This window comes from Coregonus lavaretus, assembly GCF_964263955.1.
Source record: "Coregonus lavaretus genome assembly, contig: HAP1_SCAFFOLD_1958, whole genome shotgun sequence".
In the NCBI taxonomy this organism is placed as follows: Eukaryota; Metazoa; Chordata; class Actinopteri; order Salmoniformes; family Salmonidae; genus Coregonus; species Coregonus lavaretus.
Window position 1 is genome coordinate 21804 of NW_028164318.1, and position 22942 is coordinate 44745.

A 22942-nucleotide genomic window follows, 5' to 3' on the forward strand; every position below is an offset into this window, starting at 1 on the left:
TCTTCTTTGTGGGGAAGAAGGACGGATCTCTTCGCCCCTGCATCGACTACAGGGGACTCAACGACATCACAGTGAAAAACCGTTACCCTCTGCCTCTGCTCACCTCTGCTTTTGAGTTGCTCCAGGGAGCCACTGTTTTTACCAAGTTGGATCTCAGAAACGCTTACCACCTAGTGCGGATCCGGGAGGGAGATGAATGGAAAACCGCATTCAATACACCAACAGGCCACTACGAGTATCTGGTTATGCCTTTTGGCCTCACCAATGCTCCTGCTGTGTTCCAGGCTCTAGTGAATGATGTACTGCGGGACATGTTAAACAAGTTTGTCTTCGTTTACCTGGATGACATCTTAATCTACTCCAGAAACCTGTCTGAACACACCCGCCATGTCCAGCAAGTCCTTCATCGTCTTCTGGAGAATTCCCTCTACGCCAAGGCAGAGAAATGTGAGTTTCACGTCAAGACAGTGGCCTTCCTGGGGTACATAGTGGCAGAGGGAAGTATCCAAATGGATCCTGCCAAAGTATCAGCAGTCACTTCATGGCCAGTTCCGGAGAACAGAAAGAAGCTGCAACAGTTTCTGGGGTTTGCTAACTTCTATAGAAAGTTTATCCGGAACTACAGTACCGTTGCTGCCCCTCTCACTGCTCTAACCAGCACCAAGCAACCCTTCACCTGGACCCCAGCAGCCGACAAAGCCTTCAGTACCCTCAAGGTGAGGTTCACCTCCGCTCCCATCCTCCAGATGCCTGATGTGGACCGGCAATTCATTGTGGAGGTGGACGCCTCGGATGTGGGAGTTGGGGCTGTGATTTCTCAGTGGGCTGCGGAGGATAGGAAGCTCCATCCCTGTGCCTTTTTCTCACGTCGGTTGTCCCCCTCTGAGTGCAATTACGACATAGGGAACCGTGAGCTGCTGGCTGTGAAGCTTGCCTTGGAGGAGTGGCGTCACTGGCTGGAGGGGTCCACCATTCCATTTCTCGTTTGGACCGATCATAAGAACTTGGAGTACATCCGCACGGCCAAACGGTTGAACTCCAGGCAGTCCCGCTGGGCCCTGTTCTTCACCAGGTTTAATTTCACTCTGTCATACCGGCCTGGATCACGCAACACCAAGCCAGACGCCCTCTCCCGTCAATTCCAGAAGGATGACACCCCCTCCAAGGACCCTGTGTCGATTCTGCCAAGTCCCTGTATCGTTGCAGCTCTGACCTGGGCTGTTGAGGAACAGGTGCTGGAGGCTCTCCGTAACCAGCCAGGTCCCAGCACTTGCCCAGCTGACCGCCTTTTTGTCCCCGAAGACCTGAGGTCCCAGGTCGTTCAGTGGGGACATGACTCCCGCCTAGCTTGTCACCCTGGCTCCACCCGCACTTACAACCTGCTCGCCCAGAGGTTCTGGTGGCCCTCTCTGAGAAAGGATGTACGGGAATTCGTCCAAGCCTGCCCCATCTGCAACCAACACAAGTCGTCCTGCCAGCCCCCAGCCGGATTGCTGCAGCCCCTGCCTGTGCCCAGACGTCCCTGGTCTCACATCGCCCTTGACTTTGTCACGGGGCTGCCCCCTTCAAGTGGCATGACCGTCATTCTCACCATAGTTGACCGTTTCAGCAAGATGGCACACTTCATTCCCCTCCCCAAGCTCCCAACCGCCAAGGAGACCGCCCAGGTGGTCCTGGAACACGTCTTCCGGATCCACGGACTGCCAAAGGATGTAGTTTCTGACCGTGGTCCACAATTCTCCTCCGCTTTTTGGAAGGAGTTCTGTCACCTGCTGGGAGCCACAGTCAGTCTGACTTCCGGATTCCATCCCCAATCCAATGGGCAGTCAGAGCGGGCTAATCAGGAGCTCGAGAAGGCACTGCGATGCATGACTTCACGCAACCCCCACTCCTGGTCGCAGCAATTGACATGGGTGGAGTACGCGCACAATTCTCTGACCTGCTCTGCCATCGGTATGTCCCCTTTCCAATGTGTTTATGGATACCAGCCTCCTCTATTTGCCAGCCAGGAAGAGGAGGTTACTTGCCCATCTGCACTTGCTTTTGCCCGTCGATGTCGCCGCACCTGGTCACAAGCCCGAGCCACACTCCTCAGATCCGTTGCCAGCTACACTACCGGGGCCAACCGTCGGAGAATTCCTGCTCCCACCTACCATGTTGGTCAAAGGGTGTGGTTGTCATCGAAGAACCTGCCACTCAGGGTGGAGTCGCAGAAGCTGGCACCTCGGTTCATTGGCCCATTCCCTATCATAAGAGTGATTAGCCCAACTGCTGTCCGGCTCCAACTGCCTAATTCCCTGAGGGTGCACCCCACTTTCCATGTGTCTAAGATTAAGCCCATCCATGAGAGTCCGCTGGTCCCTGCTGCGCCTTGTCCTCCTCCTCCACGGCTCGTCGATGGTGGTCTGGTTTACACCGTCCGCCGCCTGCTTCGGTCCAGACGGAGGGGTAGGGGTCTCCAGTACCTCATTGACTGGGAGGGCTATGGACCTGAGGAAAGGACCTGGGTGCCAGCTAGTCGGATTGTGGATAGGACTCTCATCACCGCTTTCCACCAACGGCATCCTGATCAACCTGCAATCCGTAGGGGCCGCCCCAGAGGGGTCCCTAACCGTCCTGCCCGCTCGGCTTCCTGTCCTGTGCCTGATCCTGTCTCGGGACCTGTCCCATCTCCCGACCACGGCCCTCCGGCTTCCTCCGAGGATGAGGACGTTCACTCGGACCGTTCGGAGGAGTTCTAGCCCTCCTCCGGCTCCCCTCCTCCCGCCCGGCGTGGTGTTGCTCTTGGGACTTCTGGGGCCGTCCCTTGGGGGGGGGGTTCTGTCATGAGCCTCTCACTCCACCGGGTTACCACCTTAATTTTCTTCCACTCTGCTCACCACTCTCTCTACTCAGCCTAACTAGCTCCACCTGTCCCTGCTCTGCTCTGCTCTAATTACTCTGCCAGCTGCGCTGCATTACCCACTACCTCTCCCAGTATTTAAGGCCCTGTCTTTCAGCTCTCCGGTGTCAGATCGTCTGCAAAGCTCACACCCGGAACCTGTTTGCTCGCGCTTCTGGCTCACCCTGGTTTTGTGACCCCGGACCTGCCTGATTTTTGGATACTCTTCTGCCCCAGGAGATCCAGACCTGCTTCTGCCATAACGACTCCTGACTACTCTTCAATCCCGGTAACTCTGACCAGCCTTCTGCCTTGCTACTACGTATTTTGGATTTCCCTTGAACTGTACTGCTGCCTTGTTTCATTCCGCCCTGTTGTGTCTGTGTCTCCCCCCCCCAGGACTTCTGGACCACCCACCACCGGCTTCATAGGACGCATCGCTGCCACTGGGGGGGGCACAGACCCAGCACATTGGACGGGATCCCTGTTACCCCTGGAGCCTTCATTCACTCCCTACTTCCCTTTTCCCTTAAGTTTTAATAAACTTTCTGGTGTGACGCAATTGTGGTCCTCTGGTCGTCTGTCTGAACCGTGACATATGAGGTATTGTGTGAAGGCCAGTGACACAAAATCTCAATTTAATAAATGTTTAATTCAGGCTGTAACACAACAAAATGTGGCAAAAGTCAGGGGTGTGAATACTTTCTGAAGGCACTGTATGTGCAACAAGTCATCTCTCTCTCTCTCTCTCTCTCTCTCTCTCTCTCTCTCTCTCTCTCTCTCTGAACAGTAATTCTTCCCTCAGATTATGCATGTATGAACTAGACATTGAAGCATCCAGCCCAAAGTGAGAGGTTTAAAAAATACTTTCTTAGTCACCAAAGTACCATGTCTTTAAACATTTGGTTTCCAGGGGGGCAGTGCGGGCCATGAGGAAGGCCAAAAAGTGTCTCACTCCCTGGGTCAGAAAGCTCATAATTAGCTGGGTCATCGCAAGCACCAGCACCAGTGTAGATACTACCATGACCTGGTAGTATATGAGGAGCTGTAGGTCACGGGGGCATTTGCCAAAGTCGTAGGAGAAAGCAGTTTAGGGACAGGGACTGCACGTCAAACTAATTGCCAAATGTATCCAAAGAGATGAATTAATGAATTATCTGAATTAATGAATACAATGAGGAGCAGGTTACAACATTCTGGAACACGTGATGTTATAATCAGATTCTTCTATTATATCATGTTGGGTCCATATCTTGTGTATGTTTGACAGTGAACAGTAAACCCAATTCACTTTTACAAAGCACAGCTAGCCAACTAGTAGTTTGACTTGTAATTTGTACTGCCTACTTTTGAAAGACGATTTCTTTAATCAAAATGGCACAGCTCTCCCAGAAGGGTGGGCTGTGCAACATGAAGATGTTATTGTTGGCTGTTATTTTCTGTCTCCTTTCGCCTGTTGCTGCAAATGTGTTGGTGTCTTCAGAGCACAAGACTTTGATGCCAGTGAAGGACCACCCTATTCTGAACAACCCTGATGCTACAAAAAAACAAGTTGATAGTTTACGGGTGAAAGACTATTCTTCTCCAGGAAATGTGGGCCAGTTGACAAAAGGATATTCCTCAAAAAATGTCAAAGACCCCGCGGACTTTGTAGAGCCCCTGATTTCTGTTCCAGAGCACAAGCCTTTGATGCCAGTGAAGGACCACCCTGTTCAGGACATCCCCAATGTTGCTAAATGGACCAAAATGGTGCAAGTGGACCAGATGCTGGAACAACTTCAGAGGATGAAAGATGATACTTTCCCAGGTAAAGCTAAAGTCCCACAGATGATTGTGGAGAAACGTATTCCTTATCTACAGGCTTACAAGCAAAAAGCATTGCAAGGTGACAACAACGTCTTCAAAGAAAATCTTCAGGCTCCAGCTCCAAAAGCTCAGAAGAGCACCCTGAAGATCAAACCCAGAGTCAACATATTGACTGACCCTTCTTACTCCGAGCCACTTGTGAAGGTGAACCTGATTTGGGGGCTCGTTTTCTATGGCTTCATCGTAATAGCGGTTCTCTATGATGCTGTGAGAATCTCCAAGGAGGCTAGAAGGCGATCTGGTGCTATTGCCACTGCCAGGTTGAAGAAAAGGGAACCAGCCACCGCTGAACCACAGACACTGGCATCCAGAGTTCGGGAGAGCATCTCTTCACGGTTTGGTTTGAAACAAGCATCATCCACACCACAGTGTGTCCCCATTTCTGACGATTCTGCAAAAGAGTTGCAGAAGTCAAAGGAGTTCATCTCCACTAAGGACAAATCTGAGTCGGAAAAGAGACCTGGAAAGAGTGCTGTCAGCCTGAGAGAGTGTGAGCCGCCTCTGCCTAGCATCCCAGATAACTTCCTTGTGCCTGACTCTGAGCCTGCCATCCAGGTGGCATTGAACCCATTCGACACCAAGCTAGCCAAAGTTGTATCTGACAATGCTGAGGCATCCAACTACGAGGCAACCGAGAAGCCCTGCTACACACAGTCTGGGCTCACTGAGGTTTGCGTCAATTAAGACTGAGGACTACTTCTTAAACCAAGTGATATTGAATAAAAGCTGCAGATATTATATCTCCAAATGAGATCACATGGAGACTGCCACCTTTGAAGACTTCCATTTTCTGTTTGTAATTTAATTTCTTTAGAATAGTAATAAAAATATATTGCATTTAAAACATATGTTTCAAGTTATTTTGGGGGTATTTTGATTTGTTGTTGTACTGTTGTGTTGTAAATGCAATAGGCAACATTATTTAATTGATAAAATAATATATTTTTCAGAGAAAAAAAATAGTTAAACATTAAAGAGATTCTTCTGTACTTTTGTATACTTTTTTGCCAGTAGTTCTGAAAGTAGCACTCACGAGCCAAAAGTGTTCCCCGAGAATTGCGTACTACGTCACATATGTGCAGATACAGTGCCTTCAGAATGTATTCATACCCCTTGACTTAATCCACATTTTGTTGTGTTACAGCCTGAATTCAAAATGGATTAAATAGATTTTTTCTCACCCATCTACACAACATACAGAAATATCTAATTTGCATAAGTATTCACACCCCTGAGTCAATACATGTTATAATCACCTTTGGCAGCAATTACAGGTGTGAGTCTTTCTAGGTAAGCCTCTAAGAGCTTTGCACACCTCGATTGTACGATATTTGCACATTATTATTTTAAAAAATCTTCAAGCTCTGTCAAATTGATTGTTGATCATTGCTAGACAACCATTTAAGTCTTGCCATATTTCTTATTTTATTTGTTAAAAAAATTACCCCCTTTTTCTCCCCAATTTCGTGATATCCAATTGCGATCCAATTACAATCTTGTCTCATTGCTGCAACTCCCCAACGGGCTCGGGAGAGGCGACGGTCGAGTAATGTGTCCTCCGAAACGTGACCCACCAAACCGCGCTCCTTAACACCCGCCCACTTAACCCGGAAGCCAGCCGCACCAATGTGTCGGAGGAAACACCGTTCCTTGCCATAGGTTTTCAAGCAGATTTAAGTCAAAACTGTAACTCGGCCACTCAGGAACATTCAGTCTTCTTGGTAAGAAACTCCAGTGTAGATTTGGCTTTGTGTTGTAGGTTATTGTCCTGCTGAAAGGTGAATTAATCTCCCAGTGTCTGGTGGAAAGCAGACTGAACCAGGTTTTTGTCTAGGATCTTGCCTGTGCTTAGCTCCATTCCCTTTCTTTTTTATCCTGCAAAACTCCCCAGTCCTTAACGATTACAAGCATACACATAACATGATGCAGCCACCACTATGCTTGAAAATATGAAGAGTGGTACTCAGTAATTTATTGTATTGGATTTCCCCCAAATATAACGCTTCACTATGCTTGAAAATATGAAGAGTGGTACTCAGTAATTTGTTGTATTGGATTTCCCCCAAATATAACGCTTTGTATTCAGGACAAAAAGTGAATTGCTTTGCCACATTTTTTGCAGTATTACTTTAGTGCCTTGTTGCAAACAGGATGTATGTTTTGGAATATTTTTTATTCTGTACAGGCTTCCTTCTTTTCAATCTGTCAATTAGGTTAGTATTGTGGAGTAACTACAATGTTGTTGATCCATCCTCCATCACAGCCATTAAACACTGTAACTGTTTTTAAGTCACCATTGGCCTCATGGTGAAATCCCTGAGCGGTTTCCTTCCTCTCCAGCAACTGAGTTAGGAAGGACGCCTGTATCTTTGTAGTGACTGGGTGTATTGATACACCATCCAAAGTGTCATTGATAACTTCACCACGCTCAAAAGGATATTCAATGTCTGCTTTTTCAATTTTTACCCATCTACCAATAGGTGCCCTTCTTTGCGAGGCATTGGAAAACCTCCCTGGTCTTTGTGGTTGAATCTGTGTTTGAAATTCACTGCTCGACTGAGGTACCTTACTGATAATTGTATGTGTTGGGTACAGAGATGAGGTAGTAATTCAAAAATCATGTTAAACACTATTATTGCACACAGAGTCCATGCAACTTATTATGTGGCTTGTTAAGCAAACGTTTACTCCTGAACTTATTTAGGCTTGCCATAACAAAGGGGTTGAATAATTAGTGACTCAAGACATTTCAACTTTTCATTTGTTATTAATTTGTAAAACATTTGAAAAACATAATTCCACTTTGACATTATGAGGTATTGTGTGAAGGCCAGTGACACAAAATCTCAATTTAATAAATTTTAAATTCAGGCTGTAACACAACAAAATGTGGCAAAAGTCAGGGGTGTGAATACTTTCTGAAGGCACTGTATGTGCAACAAGTCATCTCTCTCTCTCTCTCTCTCTCTCTCTCTCTCTCTCTCTCTCTCTCTCTCTCTCTGAACAGTAATTCTTCCCTCAGATTATGCATGTATGAACTAGACATTGAAGCATCCAGCCCAAAGTGAGAGGTTTAAAAAATACTTTCTTAGTCACCATAGTACCATGTCTTTAAACATTTGGTTTCCAGGGGGACAGTGCGGGCCATGAGGAAGGCCAAAAAGTGTCTCACTCCCTGGGTCAGAAAGCTCATAATTAGCTGGGTCATCGCAAGCACCAGCACCAGTGTAGATACTACCATGACCTGGTAGTATATGAGGAGCTGTAGGTCACGGGGGCATTTGCCAAAGTCGTAGGAGAAAGCAGTTTAGGGACAGGGACTGCACGTCAAACTAATTGCCAAATGTATCCAAAGAGATGAATTAATGAATTATCTGAATTAATGAATACAATGAGGAGCAGGTTACAACATTCTGGAACACGTGATGTTATAATCAGATTCTTCTATTACATCATGTTGGGTCCATATCTTGTGTATGTTTGACAGTGAACAGTAAACCCAATTCACTTTTACAAAGCACAGCTAGCCAACTAGTAGTTTGACTTGTAATTTGTACTGCCTACTTTTGAAAGACGATTTCTTTAATCAAAATGGCACAGCTCTCCCAGAAGGGTGGGCTGTGCAACATGAAGATGTTATTGTTGGCTGTTATTTTCTGTCTCCTTTCGCCTGTTGCTGCAAATGTGTTGGTGTCTTCAGAGCACAAGACTTTGATGCCAGTGAAGGACCACCCTATTCTGAACAACCCTGATGCTACAAAAAAACAAGTTGATAGTTTACGGGTGAAAGACTATTCTTCTCCAGGAAATGTGGGCCAGTTGACAAAAGGATATTCCTCAAAAAATGTCAAAGACCCCGCGGACTTTGTAGAGCCCCTGATTTCTGTTCCAGAGCACAAGCCGTTGATGCCAGTGAAGGACCACTCTGTTCAGAACAACCCTGATGCTACAAAAGAGACCAATTTTAAGTCATTGCTGGAACAACTTGAGAGTTTACGGGTGAAAGACGATTCTTCTCCAGGTAACGTGGGCCAGTTGACAAAAGGATATTCCTCAAAAAATGTCAAAGACCCCCCGGACTTTGTAGAGTCCCTGCCCCTGATTTCTGTTCCAGAGCACAAGCCGCTGATGCCAGTGAAGGACCACTCTGTTCAGAACAACCCTGATGCTACAAAAGAGACCAATTTTAAGTCATTGCTGGAACAACTTGAGAGTTTACGGGTGAAAGACGATTCTTCTCCAGGTAACGTGGGCCAGTTGACAAAAGGATATTCCTCAAAAAATTCTAAAGAGCCCTCGGAGCTTGTAGAGCCCCTGATTTCTGTTCCAGAGCACAAGCCTTTGATGCCAGTGAAGGACCACCCTGTTCAGGACATCCCCAATGTTGCTAAATGGACCAAAATGGTGCAAGTGGACCAGATGCTGGAACAACTTCAGAGGATGAAAGATGATACTTTCCCAGGTAAAGCTAAAGTCCCACAGATGATTGTGGAGAAACGTATTCCTTATCTACAGGCTTACAAGCAAAAAGCATTGCAAGGTGACAACAACGTCTTCAAAGAAAATCTTCAGGCTCCAGCTCCAAAAGCTCAGAAGAGCACCCTGAAGATCAAACCCAGAGTCAACATATTGACTGACCCTTCTTACTCCGAGCCACTTGTGAAGGTGAACCTGATTTGGGGGCTCGTTTTCTATGGCTTCATCGTAATAGCGGTTCTCTATGATGCTGTGAGAATCTCCAAGGAGGCTAGAAGGCGATCTGGTGCTATTGCCACTGCCAGGTTGAAGAAAAGGGAACCAGCCACCGCTGAACCACAGACACTGGCATCCAGAGTTCGGGAGAGCATCTCTTCACGGTTTGGTTTGAAACAAGCATCATCCACACCACAGTGTGCCCCCATTTCTGACGATTCTGCAAAAGAGTTGCAGAAGTCAAAGGAGTTCATCTCCACTAAGGACAAATCTGAGTCGGAAAAGAGACCTGGAAAGAGTGCTGTCAGCCTGAGAGAGTGTGAGCCGCCTCTGCCTAGCATCCCAGATAACTTCCTTGTGCCTGACTCTGAGCCTGCCATCCAGGTGGCATTGAACCCATTCGACACCAAGCTAGCCAAAGTTGTATCTGACAATGCTGAGGCATCCAACTACGAGGCAACCGAGAAGCCCTGCTACACACAGTCTGGGCTCACTGAGGTTTGCGTCAATTAAGACTGAGGACTACTTCTTAAACCAAGTGATATTGAATAAAAGCTGCAGATATTATATCTCCAAATGAGATCACATGGAGACTGCCACCTTTGAAGACTTCCATTTTCTGTTTGTAATTTAATTTCTTTAGAATAGTAATAAAAATATATTGCATTTAAAACATATGTTTCAAGTTATTTTTGGGGTATTTTGATTTGTTGTTGTACTGTTGTGTTGTAAATGCAATAGGCAACATTATTTAATTGATAAAATAATATATTTTTCAGAGAAAAAAAATAGTTAAACATTAAAGAGATTCTTCTGTACTTTTGTATACTTTTTTGCCAGTAGTTCTGAAAGTAGCACTCACGAGCCAAAAGTGTTCCCCGAGAATTGCGTACTACGTCACATATGTGCAGATACAGTGCCTTCAGAATGTATTCATACCCCTTGACTTAATCCACATTTTGTTGTGTTACAGCCTGAATTCAAAATGGATTAAATATATTTTTTCTCACCCATCTACACAACATACAGAAATATCTAATTTGCATAAGTATTCACACCCCTGAGTCAATACATGTTATAATCACCTTTGGCAGCAATTACAGGTGTGAGTCTTTCTAGGTAAGCCTCTAAGAGCTTTGCACACCTCGATTGTACGATATTTGCACATTATTATTTTAAAAAATCTTCAAGCTCTGTCAAATTGATTGTTGATCATTGCTAGACAACCATTTAAGTCTTGCCATATTTCTTATTTTATTTGTTAAAAAAATTACCCCCTTTTTCTCCCCAATTTCGTGATATCCAATTGCGATCCAATTACAATCTTGTCTCATTGCTGCAACTCCCCAACGGGCTCGGGAGAGGCGACGGTCGAGTAATGTGTCCTCCGAAACGTGACCCACCAAACCGCGCTCCTTAACACCCGCCCACTTAACCCGGAAGCCAGCCGCACCAATGTGTCGGAGGAAACACCGTTCCTTGCCATAGGTTTTCAAGCAGATTTAAGTCAAAACTGTAACTCGGCCACTCAGGAACATTCAGTCTTCTTGGTAAGAAACTCCAGTGTAGATTTGGCTTTGTGTTGTAGGTTATTGTCCTGCTGAAAGGTGAATTAATCTCCCAGTGTCTGGTGGAAAGCAGACTGAACCAGGTTTTTTTGTCTAGGATCTTGCCTGTGCTTAGCTCCATTCCCTTTCTTTTTTATCCTGCAAAACTCCCCAGTCCTTAACGATTACAAGCATACACATAACATGATGCAGCCACCACTATGCTTGAAAATATGAAGAGTGGTACTCAGTAATTTATTGTATTGGATTTCCCCCAAATATAACGCTTCACTATGCTTGAAAATATGAAGAGTGGTACTCAGTAATTTGTTGTATTGGATTTCCCCCAAATATAACGCTTTGTATTCAGGACAAAAAGTGAATTGCTTTGCCACATTTTTTGCAGTATTACTTTAGTGCCTTGTTGCAAACAGGATGTATGTTTTGGAATATTTTTTATTCTGTACAGGCTTCCTTCTTTTCAATCTGTCAATTAGGTTAGTATTGTGGAGTAACTACAATGTTGTTGATCCATCCTCCATCACAGCCATTAAACACTGTAACTGTTTTTAAGTCACCATTGGCCTCATGGTGAAATCCCTGAGCGGTTTCCTTCCTCTCCAGCAACTGAGTTAGGAAGGACGCCTGTATCTTTGTAGTGACTGGGTGTATTGATACACCATCCAAAGTGTCATTGATAACTTCACCACGCTCAAAAGGATATTCAATGTCTGCTTTTTCAATTTTTACCCATCTACCAATAGGTGCCCTTCTTTGCGAGGCATTGGAAAACCTCCCTGGTCTTTGTGGTTGAATCTGTGTTTGAAATTCACTGCTCGACTGAGGTACCTTACTGATAATTGTATGTGTTGGGTACAGAGATGAGGTAGTAATTCAAAAATCATGTTAAACACTATTATTGCACACAGAGTCCATGCAACTTATTATGTGGCTTGTTAAGCAAACGTTTACTCCTGAACTTATTTAGGCTTGCCATAACAAAGGGGTTGAATAATTAGTGACTCAAGACATTTCAACTTTTCATTTGTTATTAATTTGTAAAACATTTGAAAAACATAATTCCACTTTGACATTATGAGGTATTGTGTGAAGGCCAGTGACACAAAATCTCAATTTAATAAATTTTAAATTCAGGCTGTAACACAACAAAATGTGGCAAAAGTCAGGGGTGTGAATACTTTCTGAAGGCACTGTATGTGCAACAAGTCATCTCTCTCTCTCTCTCTCTCTCTCTCTCTCTCTCTCTCTCTCTCTCTCTCTCTCTCTCTCTCTCTCTCTCTCTCTCTCTCTCTCTCTCTCTCTCTCTCTCTCTCTCTCTCTCTCTCTCTCTCTCTCTCTCTCTCTCTCTCTCTCTCTCTCTCTCTCTCTCTCTCTCTCTCTCTCTCTCTCTCTCTCTCTGAACAGTAATTCTTCCCTCAGATTATGCATGTATGAACTAGACATTGAAGCATCCAGCCCAAAGTGAGAGGTTTAAAAAATACTTTCTTAGTCACCAAAGTACCATGTCTTTAAACATTTGGTTTCCAGGGGGGCAGTGCGGGCCATGAGGAAGGCCAAAAAGTGTCTCACTCCCTGGGTCAGAAAGCTCATAATTAGCTGGGTCATCGCAAGCACCAGCACCAGTGTAGATACTACCATGACCTGGTAGTATATGAGGAGCTGTAGGTCACGGGGGCATTTGCCAAAGTCGTAGGAGAAAGCAGTTTAGGGACAGGGACTGCACGTCAAACTAATTGCCAAATGTATCCAAAGAGATGAATTAATGAATTATCTGAATTAATGAATACAATGAGGAGCAGGTTACAACATTCTGGAACACGTGATGTTATAATCAGATTCTTCTATTACATCATGTTGGGTCCATATCTTGTGTATGTTTGACAGTGAACAGTAAACCCAATTCACTTTTACAAAGCACAGCTAGCCAACTAGTAGTTTGACTTGTAATTTGTACTGCCTACTTTTGAAAGACGATTTCTTTAATCAAAATGGCACAGCTCTCCCAGAAGGGTGGGCTGTGCAACATGAAGATGTTATTGTTGGCTGTTATTTTCTGTCTCCTTTCGCCTGTTGCTGCAAATGTGTTGGTGTCTTCAGAGCACAAGACTTTGATGCCAGTGAAGGACCACCCTATTCTGAACAACCCTGATGCTACAAAAAAACAAGTTGATAGTTTACGGGTGAAAGACTATTCTTCTCCAGGAAATGTGGGCCAGTTGACAAAAGGATATTCCTCAAAAAATGTCAAAGACCCCGCGGACTTTGTAGAGCCCCTGATTTCTGTTCCAGAGCACAAGCCGTTGATGCCAGTGAAGGACCACTCTGTTCAGAACAACCCTGATGCTACAAAAGAGACCAATTTTAAGTCATTGCTGGAACAACTTGAGAGTTTACGGGTGAAAGACGATTCTTCTCCAGGTAACGTGGGCCAGTTGACAAAAGGATATTCCTCAAAAAATTCTAAAGAGCCCTCGGAGCTTGTAGAGCCCCTGATTTCTGTTCCAGAGCACAAGCCTTTGATGCCAGTGAAGGACCACCCTGTTCAGGACATCCCCAATGTTGCTAAATGGACCAAAATGGTGCAAGTGGACCAGATGCTGGAACAACTTCAGAGGATGAAAGATGATACTTTCCCAGGTAAAGCTAAAGTCCCACAGATGATTGTGGAGAAACGTATTCCTTATCTACAGGCTTACAAGCAAAAAGCATTGCAAGGTGACAACAACATCTTCAAAGAAAATCTTCAGGCTCCAGCTCCAAAAGCTCAGAAGAGCACCCTGAAGATCAAACCCAGAGTCAACATATTGACTGACCCTTCTTACTCCGAGCCACTTGTGAAGGTGAACCTGATTTGGGGGCTCGTTTTCTATGGCTTCATCGTAATAGCGGTTCTCTATGATGCTGTGAGAATCTCCAAGGAGGCTAGAAGGCGATCTGGTGCTATTGCCACTGCCAGGTTGAAGAAAAGGGAACCAGCCACCGCTGAACCACAGACACTGGCATCCAGAGTTCGGGAGAGCATCTCTTCACGGTTTGGTTTGAAACAAGCATCATCCACACCACAGTGTGCCCCCATTTCTGACGATTCTGCAAAAGAGTTGCAGAAGTCAAAGGAGTTCATCTCCACTAAGGACAAATCTGAGTCGGAAAAGAGACCTGGAAAGAGTGCTGTCAGCCTGAGAGAGTGTGAGCCGCCTCTGCCTAGCATCCCAGATAACTTCCTTGTGCCTGACTCTGAGCCTGCCATCCAGGTGGCATTGAACCCATTCGACACCAAGCTAGCCAAAGTTGTATCTGACAATGCTGAGGCATCCAACTACGAGGCAACCGAGAAGCCCTGCTACACACAGTCTGGGCTCACTGAGGTTTGCGTCAATTAAGACTGAGGACTACTTCTTAAACCAAGTGATATTGAATAAAAGCTGCAGATATTATATCTCCAAATGAGATCACATGGAGACTGCCACCTTTGAAGACTTCCATTTTCTGTTTGTAATTTAATTTCTTTAGAATAGTAATAAAAATATATTGCATTTAAAACATATGTTTCAAGTTATTTTTGGGGTATTTTGATTTGTTGTTGTACTGTTGTGTTGTAAATGCAATAGGCAACATTATTTAATTGATAAAATAATATATTTTTCAGAGAAAAAAAATAGTTAGACATTAAAGAGATTCTTCTGTACTTTTGTATACTTTTTTGCCAGTAGTTCTGAAAGTAGCACTCACGAGCCAAAAGTGTTCCCCGAGAATTGCGTACTACGTCACATATGTGCAGATACAGTGCCTTCAGAATGTATTCATACCCCTTGACTTAATCCACATTTTGTTGTGTTACAGCCTGAATTCAAAATTGATTAAATAGATTTTTTCACACCCATCTACACAACATACAGAAATATCTAATTTGCATAAGTATTCACACCCCTGAGTCAATACATGTTATAATCACCTTTGGCAGCAATTACAGGTGTGAGTCTTTCTAGGTAAGCCTCTAAGACAGGGGTGTCAAACGTACGGCCCGCGGGCCGGATCAGGCCCGCAAACGGGTTTAATCCGGCCCGCGAGATGATTTTGAAAGAAAAAAAGAAAAAAAAGTTTTTTTTGTTTTGTTTTTTTTTCCGATAAAATAAACTGCTGTTCCAATTGCGTCCACTGGATGGCGCAATAGCAATTGTGTTAAGCAAGCAAACTGTTTATACCGGGGCAGAGCAAGTAGGTCAAGCACGTGCAGCCAATGAGCTACTTTGTTTTGCCCGCGATATTTATTACGGCTTCTACTTTTAACATTATGTGCTTTGGCACCCTCATTGCCCCAATATGTCTCTGTCAAAAAAGAGAAAAGTGGACACAGAGTGCAGAGTGTTCCAAGAAAAATGGTCATCCTATTTAATCACGGAATTGAATGGGAAAGCTGTATGTTTGGTGTGTTCAGAGCATGTTGCAGTGCTGAAAGAATATAACCTTCGTCGCCACTATGTGAGTCTTCATGCCGACAAATATGACAACTTTCAAGGACAGCGGAGATGAGAGAAGGTGAATGAACTGTTGGCGGGTCTGAAGAAACAGCAGTCTGTGTTTACTCACAGCCGAGACATCAGTGACGCTGCAGTGAAAGCTAGCTACCTCATTGCTAATGAAATCGCAGTGGCTTCAAAACCATTTAGTGAGGGTGAATTTGTAAAAACATGCATGATGAAGGCAGCAGAGATTGTGTGCCCTGAAAAGCGGCAGGCTTTTGCAAATATCAGCCTGACAAGAAACACAGTTGCAGACAGGATTTCCGATCTTTCAGTGGATTTGGACAGCCAGTTGAAGCAAAAAGTAAAGTCATTTATTGCGTTTTCGGTTGCAATTGATGAAAGCACGGACATTACAGATGTTGCACAACTGGCCATTTTTTCATCCGCGGAGTTGATGACACATTGACCGTCACCGAGGAGTTCGTGGAGTTGGTGCCGATGACAGATACAACGTCAGCAGCTGATATTTTTACCGCACTCGTCGGCGCGCTGGACAGGGTCGGAGTGGACTGGTCCCGCGCTGTCAGCCTGGCTACAGATGGTGCGCCCTCAATGATCGGGAAAAAAGCAGGCGTTGTGACAAAGTTCAGAGAGAAAGTGCAATCTGCAAATGGAGGACGTGATTTTTTGACTTTTCACTGTATTTTGCACCAGGAGGCTTTGTGTTGCAAGTCATTAAAGATGGATAACGTCATGAAGGTGGTCATCCAAACTGTTAATTTCATCCGATCCAGAAGCCTGAATCACCGTCAGTTTGACAGCCTTCTCAGAGAGAAAGACCACATCTATGGCCTGCCATACCACACTGAGGTAAGATGGTTAAGCCGAGGTGTTGTGCTGAGGCATTTCTTTGATTTACGAGAAGAAATTGAACAGTTCATGGAAGAAAAGGGCAAACCAGTGTTAGAATTTCATTCCGCAGAATGGATGCCGGACCTTGCATTTATGGTGGATGTTACAGAGCACCTGAATAACTTGAACAAACAGCTGCAAGGGCGCAACAAAGTTGTCACGCGGTATTATGACAGCATACGTTCTTTCAAGTTGAAGCTGTCATTGTGGGAGACGCAACTTGCCGGTGGTGATGCAGCTCACTTCCCCTGTCTGAAAAATGTGTGTGCGACCCAACATGTGGCAGACATGAAGCGGTTCAAAGATAAAATAACGGGACTGTTACGGGAGTTTGAGCAACGCTTTCAGATTTATGTATATGTTTTTATGTTGATGTGCTATTGTTTTTAATTGTTTTTATTTTATTTGTATATTTAACCTATTCTTGACTCTGTGGTTCTTGCACTTGTTTGGGGAACAGGATTTCATTATTTTTATCTACATTTCTGCCTGAGAAATGACACCCTGATATAGTTCTGTGATCTGTGATATACTTCTGTGAATCACTGAGGCATTGTGTGTTTGTGTGTTCTTTGTCCTCAGAACTTTCAAATAACTTGAGGTGTTTTATGATTAATAGTGATGTTGTGCTTTTGGACACTGTCCTCAGGCTCCAGCTTTATGTTTATATGTTTTTATGTTGATGTGCTATTGTTTTTAATTGATTTAATTTTATTTGTATATTTAACCTATTCTTGACTCTGTGGTTCTTGCACTTGTTTTGGGAACAGGATTTCATTATTTTTATCTACATTTCTGCCTGAGAAATGACACCCTGATATAGTTCTGTGATCTGTGAAACAGTTCTGTTAATCACTGAGGCATTGTGTGTTTGTGTGTTCTTTTTCTTTAGAATTTTCAAATAAACTTGACGTGTTTTATGATTAATAGTGATGTTGTGCTTGTACTATTTTGGACACACTGTCCTCAGGCTCCAGCTTTATGTTGTATGTTGATCGTATTAAAACAAAGAAAACAATCTGAAGTTGTTGTTTTTAAATTATATATACCATGATTTTTCCGGTCCGGCCCACTTGGGAATAGATTTTCCTCCATGTGGCCCCTGAGCTAAAACGAGTTTGACACCCCTGGTCTAGTCTTAATTACATTGATGAATGGTGTTGAGGAGCAGTAGAGAAAACAGTAGAGTAGAGTAGGGTAGAGTAGAGTAGGGTAGAGTAGAGTAGAGTAGGGTAGAGTAGGGTAGGGTAGGGTAGGGTAGGGTAGAGTAGAGTAGGGTAGGGTAGAGTAGAGCAGAGTAGGGTAGAGTAGAATACAGTAGAGTAGGGTAGAGTAGAATAGAGTAGAGTAGAGTAGAGTATAGTAGGGTAGAGTAGAGTAGAATACAGTAGAGTAGAGTAGAGTAGGGTAGAGTAGAGTAGAATACAGTAGAGTAGAGTAGAGTAGAGTAGAGTAGAGTAGAGTAGGGTAGAGTAGAATACAGTAGAGTAGGGTAGAGTAGAGTAGAGTAGAGTAGAGTAGAGTAGAGTAGAGTAGGGTAGAGTAGAGTAGAGTAGGGTAGAGTAGGGTAGAGTAGAGTAGAGTAGGGTAGAGTAGAATACAGTAGAGTAGAGTAGAGTAGAGTAGAGTATAGTAGGGTAGAGTAGAGTAGAATACAATAGAGTAGAGTAGAGTAGGGTAGAGTAGAGTAGAATACAGTAGAGTAGAGTAGAGTAGAGTAGAGTAGAATACAGTAGAGTAGAGTAGAGTAGAGTAGAGTAGAGTAGAGTAGAATACAGTAGAGTAGAGTAGAGTAGGGTAGGGTAGAGTAGAGTAGAGTAGAGTAGAGTAGAGTAGAGTAGGGTAGAGTAGAATACAGTAGAATACAGTAGAGTAGAATACAGTAGAGTAGAGTAGAGTAGAGTAGAGTAGAGTAGAGTAGAGTAGAGTAGAGTAGAATACGGTAGAGTAGAGTAGGGTAGGGTAGGGTAGGGTAGAGTAGAGTAGAGTAGGGTAGAGTAGAGTAGAGTAGAGTAGAGTAGAGTAGAGTAGGGTAGAGTAGAATAGAATACAGTAGAGTAGAGTAGAGTAGAATACAGTAGAGTAGAGTAGAGTAGAGTATAGTATAGTAGAGTAGAGTAGGGTAGAGTAGAATAGAATACAGTAGAGTAGAGTAGAGTAGAGTAGGGTAGAGTAGAGTAGAATACAGTAGAGTAGAGTAGAGTAGAATACAGTAGAGTAGAGTAGGGTAGAGTAGAGTAGAATACAGTAGAGTAGAGTAGAGTAGAGTAGAGTAGAGTAGAGTAGAATACGGTAGAGTAGAGTAGGGTAGAGTAGGGTAGAGTAGAATACAGTAGAATATAGTAGAGTAGAGTAGAGTAGAATATAGTAGAGTAGAGTAGAGTAGAGTAGAGTAGAGTAGAGTAGAGTAGAATACGGTAGAGTAGAGTAGGGTAGGGTAGGGTAGGGTAGAGTAGGGTAGAGTAGAGTAGAGTAGAGTAGAGTAGAATACGGTAGAGTAGAGTAGGGTAGGGTAGGGTAGGGTAGGGTAGGGTAGGGTAGGGTAGAGTAGGGTAGAGTAGAGTAGAGTAGGGTAGAGTAGAATAGAGTAAGGTAGAGTAGAGTAGAGTAGAGTAGAGTAGAGTAGAATACAGCAGAGTAGAATACAGCAGAGTAGAGTAGAGTAGGGTAGAGTAGAGTAAGGTAGAGTTGAGTAGAGTAGAGTAGGGTAAAGTAGAGTAAAGTAGAGTAGGGTAGAGTAGAGTAGAGAGTGGTGTTTTACCTCTGTTTGTTGAAGGGACTGCCAAACGTGATGTTATCCTCCACAGTGGCATTCAGCAGCCAGGACTTCTGGGTAGCGTAGCCCACAGAGTACCTGTTCTTACTGAGGCATTATGGGAAATGGAGGCAGAAGAGAGAGCTCAAACTACAAACATGGAGGTAGGGGAGGGGGTAATCTTTGGGACGTCAACAATGAGGCACATCAAGCGGTGAGTGGGGAAGTGGGTTTAGGTTTCAAACATAGGTTAATGATGAGCTGGAAGAGTTGAGCCAAAATAACAACAATGTGCTGGGAGTCCAGTTTGTTGATCTTGTTTGGATGTGCAGTTGAACTACCCAAAGACCCAAAGGATAGGCTTGAGGATAAGAGCATTACGTGTCTGAAGGCACAGTGCTTTGTGTACTATTGTGTACCAGTGTTCCCACCACCATACGTTAGCCTTTGCTGGTTATTAATGGTTGAGTAATTGTATTATATAAGAGAAAGAGATTGCTCCTTTAAGAGTGAAGACGTTAGCTGTGGGTCATGCACACCGACCTGGAAACAACAACTGCAAAAGAGAGTATGTTGGTCTCTTTGTGTATAGTATTCCTATCGTCTCCTGTTGAAAACATACCGTGCTGGTGAATCCACAGTATCAAAATATATCCATATCTCTATCTCTATAACTGCCTTTTCAGTCGTTTTCTGACTAAAAACAGCATTTTCTGTCAGTTACTTCAGACCCAGACCCCCAGCATGGAAGCACACAAACATTCCACGACTCACTCCACGACCAGCTAGTAACAACTCAATGATCACCGTGATGGAGGAATGTAGTGATGGAGGGATTGAGGGAGGGATAAAAGGAATGATGGCAGGGGAAGGGAGGAAGGGGGTGACGGCAGGGTCCCTTCAGAGGAAGTTTAAAAAGGGGTACCTCCTGGTTTCTTCAAAAGACAGGTCCGTCTCAAAACAACTGCAAGTCACGTTCAATGTGTTAGAGTCCATAGAGCCAGATAGACACAACCACCTCGACTTCAACTTCCTTTACACATGAAAAGCTGAACCGCACGCGCGCGCGTGTGTGTGTGTGTGTACAGTCGCATATGTGTGTTCAAATGTCAATCTAGCAGAAGTGTGCTTACAGTTAAGCCCTGTTTTGTAGGGCAGCCCTAAAACTGTGTATCGGGGCTAAGACATTTTGACAAAGAGCCAAGAGTCAATTGAATTAGCCAGCTTTATCTACAGCATTACCTCCCTCAACAGTGCAGGCATACTGTCATGATACGGTCATTGTCTCAGGCCCAGGGCACTGTCTGCTCTAATAGTGTTATGGCTTCTCCTAGAATGATGTAGGTCTACATGAGGGTGGGAGTCAGTCGGTAAAACAGCGTCTGCTAAATCAACCGTTCTCAACCCAGTCCTTGGGGCCCACCAGTCCTTTCACATATTTGGTGTTTATTCAAAAGTAGCACGCCTAAATGATTCAACTAGTCAACTAATAGCCAAATGACTTAAGTGTTGAGACCTAAATGATGCAACTAGTCAACTAATAGCCAAATGATTTAAGTGTTGAGACCTAAATGATTCAACAATTCAACTAATAGCCAAATGACTTGTGTTGAGAGTAAAATGATTCAACTAGTCAACTAATAGCCAAATTACTTAAGTGTTGAGACCTAAATGATTCAACTAATAGCCAAATGACTTGTGTTGAGACCTAAATGATTCAACTAGTCAACTAATAGCCAAACGACTTAAATGTTGATATCTAAATGATTCAACTAGTCAACTAATAGCCAAATGACTTAATTGGTGAGACCTAAATAATTCAACTAGTCAACTAATAGCCAAATGACAACTAGTCAACTAATAGCCAAATGACTTAAGTGTTGAGACCTAAATGTAGAATGTACTGTACAGGGGTGAGATGGGAAGAGTAAACCCCAGAGGGAGAAAATACCTGTTGGCCTCGTGCAGCATCTCACTCACAGGCAGTCTGATTTAGATAGAAAACAACGACAACGACAGAAGACAGAACACAGACAAGGCTGAGGTTAGTGTTTACGGCCCGTGATTACTACCTGTTCTGCTATGGTACTGACTGGCACCTTCGTTCGCTCACATAAGAGTGGACTTGATGTGGCAGGTCAATTTCATTTTGGATTACTGCTACTGCTAAGATCCCCCAGAAGAGCAGCCGTTATGGTTATAAACAGATTGAGGAGACATAGTGGTTATAATGGTAATTGTGGTACACCATCAGTATTATAGAGAACTTTCAACAACTATATGGACCCTCTTTCATAGCAGCGTATGAAGGGAGAGAAGTGTTTAATAGCTTGATAGGTCATATTACAGCGTATTAACAGGCTGTGACTTAATGGAGAACAATGAAATCAACAGTTACTAAATCTACAACAGACTAATTTGACTGTTTTCATTCAATCTAGCTCAAAATGAAAACCTTCCAGTCGGAAGTGTATTATTCATTCAATAACCCAAACAAATACTTAACCGAATCAAATCGAATTAAATTATACAATTGAAAACTTATTGGACAAGTAATCACGCTAACTCCTAACCAATTTGTTGTTGGCAAGAAAATGCTGCAACGCCCAGTTCGTTAGCAATTAGCATGTGTCTGTTCTTCTGCTCAGGTTTCAATCTAAATGCTAATGCTAAGAATGCTAATCAGAGCCTCCATCTCCAGAACATCACTGACGACCCAATCCTAATTTGACATTAGCGTACATTAATATGAGTGCAGATCTCAAATGAAGATTTGGTCCTAGGAGATGGACATAGACGTTCTGGTTTGTAGTGAAAATATGAATAACAGAGCTATATGAAGACAGAGAGTTGAAAATGGAAAAGTCCCGTTTTAAAAGTGACGGTGTGATTGTGTTATAGAGAGATGAGTAGAGAGATGATATTAAACAGTCAAAGTTCAGGCGAAGCTGACACCAGCAAGCAGACGGTGAGCGATGTACAGAGAGACAGAGGAGCAGCCAGCTCTCCTTCCATAACAACCACAGCGACAGATACAGACACAACCAGGACACAGGAAGGACAATACACAGGACCAACAAGATGAGGGTGGAATGGCTTCTTATTCCACAGATGAAGGCTTTGATTAGCATTGGTGGTGAAGCACAGTGAAACACTGTCTGACAGCTTGTCAACTCTAGAAAGACACAACTATCCCAAAACGAGACTGAGACGGATCAAAAGGAAATGAGATGTGTGTCCATCTCTGTCTTTGAGTGGACCTCAGCATGTTCAGTACCTAATAGAGATGAGTACCTCAGAGATTTACGCCTATTATAGCACTTCTAACATGTAGCTTATGGTGATTGGTACCACTCACTTGCTCCAGTAGACCTTTCCACTGAGGGTCTGCATCTCTCCCAGCATGGCCAGCAACAGCGACGACTTCCCACAACCCACCTGGCCCACGATCATGGTCAGCTGACCTGGAAATATCAGACACAGGACATACTGTCTGGTAAGAAGACACTATATAAAGCATTAGAGAGAACAGATTGTTCTATGTCAATCTTACATTGATTATGTCTGTTACAGCCCTGGGTAAAGCTTAAAAGTAGGATAGGATATCGGGATATCTTTACACGCTCAATTTCGAGCAGTCATGTTTTCACATCAGTGGAGGCTGGTGGGATGAGCTATAGGAGGACAGGCTCATTATAATGTCTAGAATGGAATAAATGGAATGGAGTCAAACATGTGGTTTCTATACGGTTGATGTGTTCGATACCGTTCCATTAATTCCATTCCAGCAATTACAACGAGCCCG

At 43.9% G+C, this 22942-nt stretch overlaps 1 protein-coding gene across 1 annotated transcript in view; it reads right to left on the reverse strand.

Moving 5' to 3' along the window:
- LOC311117187 (ATP-binding cassette sub-family C member 9-like) overlaps positions 1-22942 on the reverse strand; it is a gene marked incomplete at its 3' end in the record, with an annotated part of 81837 nt that overhangs the window by 21254 nt on the left and 37641 nt on the right. Inside the window, exons 18-20 of the mRNA XM_084192167.1 lie at positions 22496-22601; positions 21089-21124; positions 19144-19245 (exon numbers count right to left, since the gene is read on the reverse strand). Of these exons, the coding sequence (XP_084048293.1) occupies positions 19144-19245; positions 21089-21124; positions 22496-22601 (244 nt within the window). The remainder of the gene's footprint in view (positions 1-19143; positions 19246-21088; positions 21125-22495; positions 22602-22942) is intronic.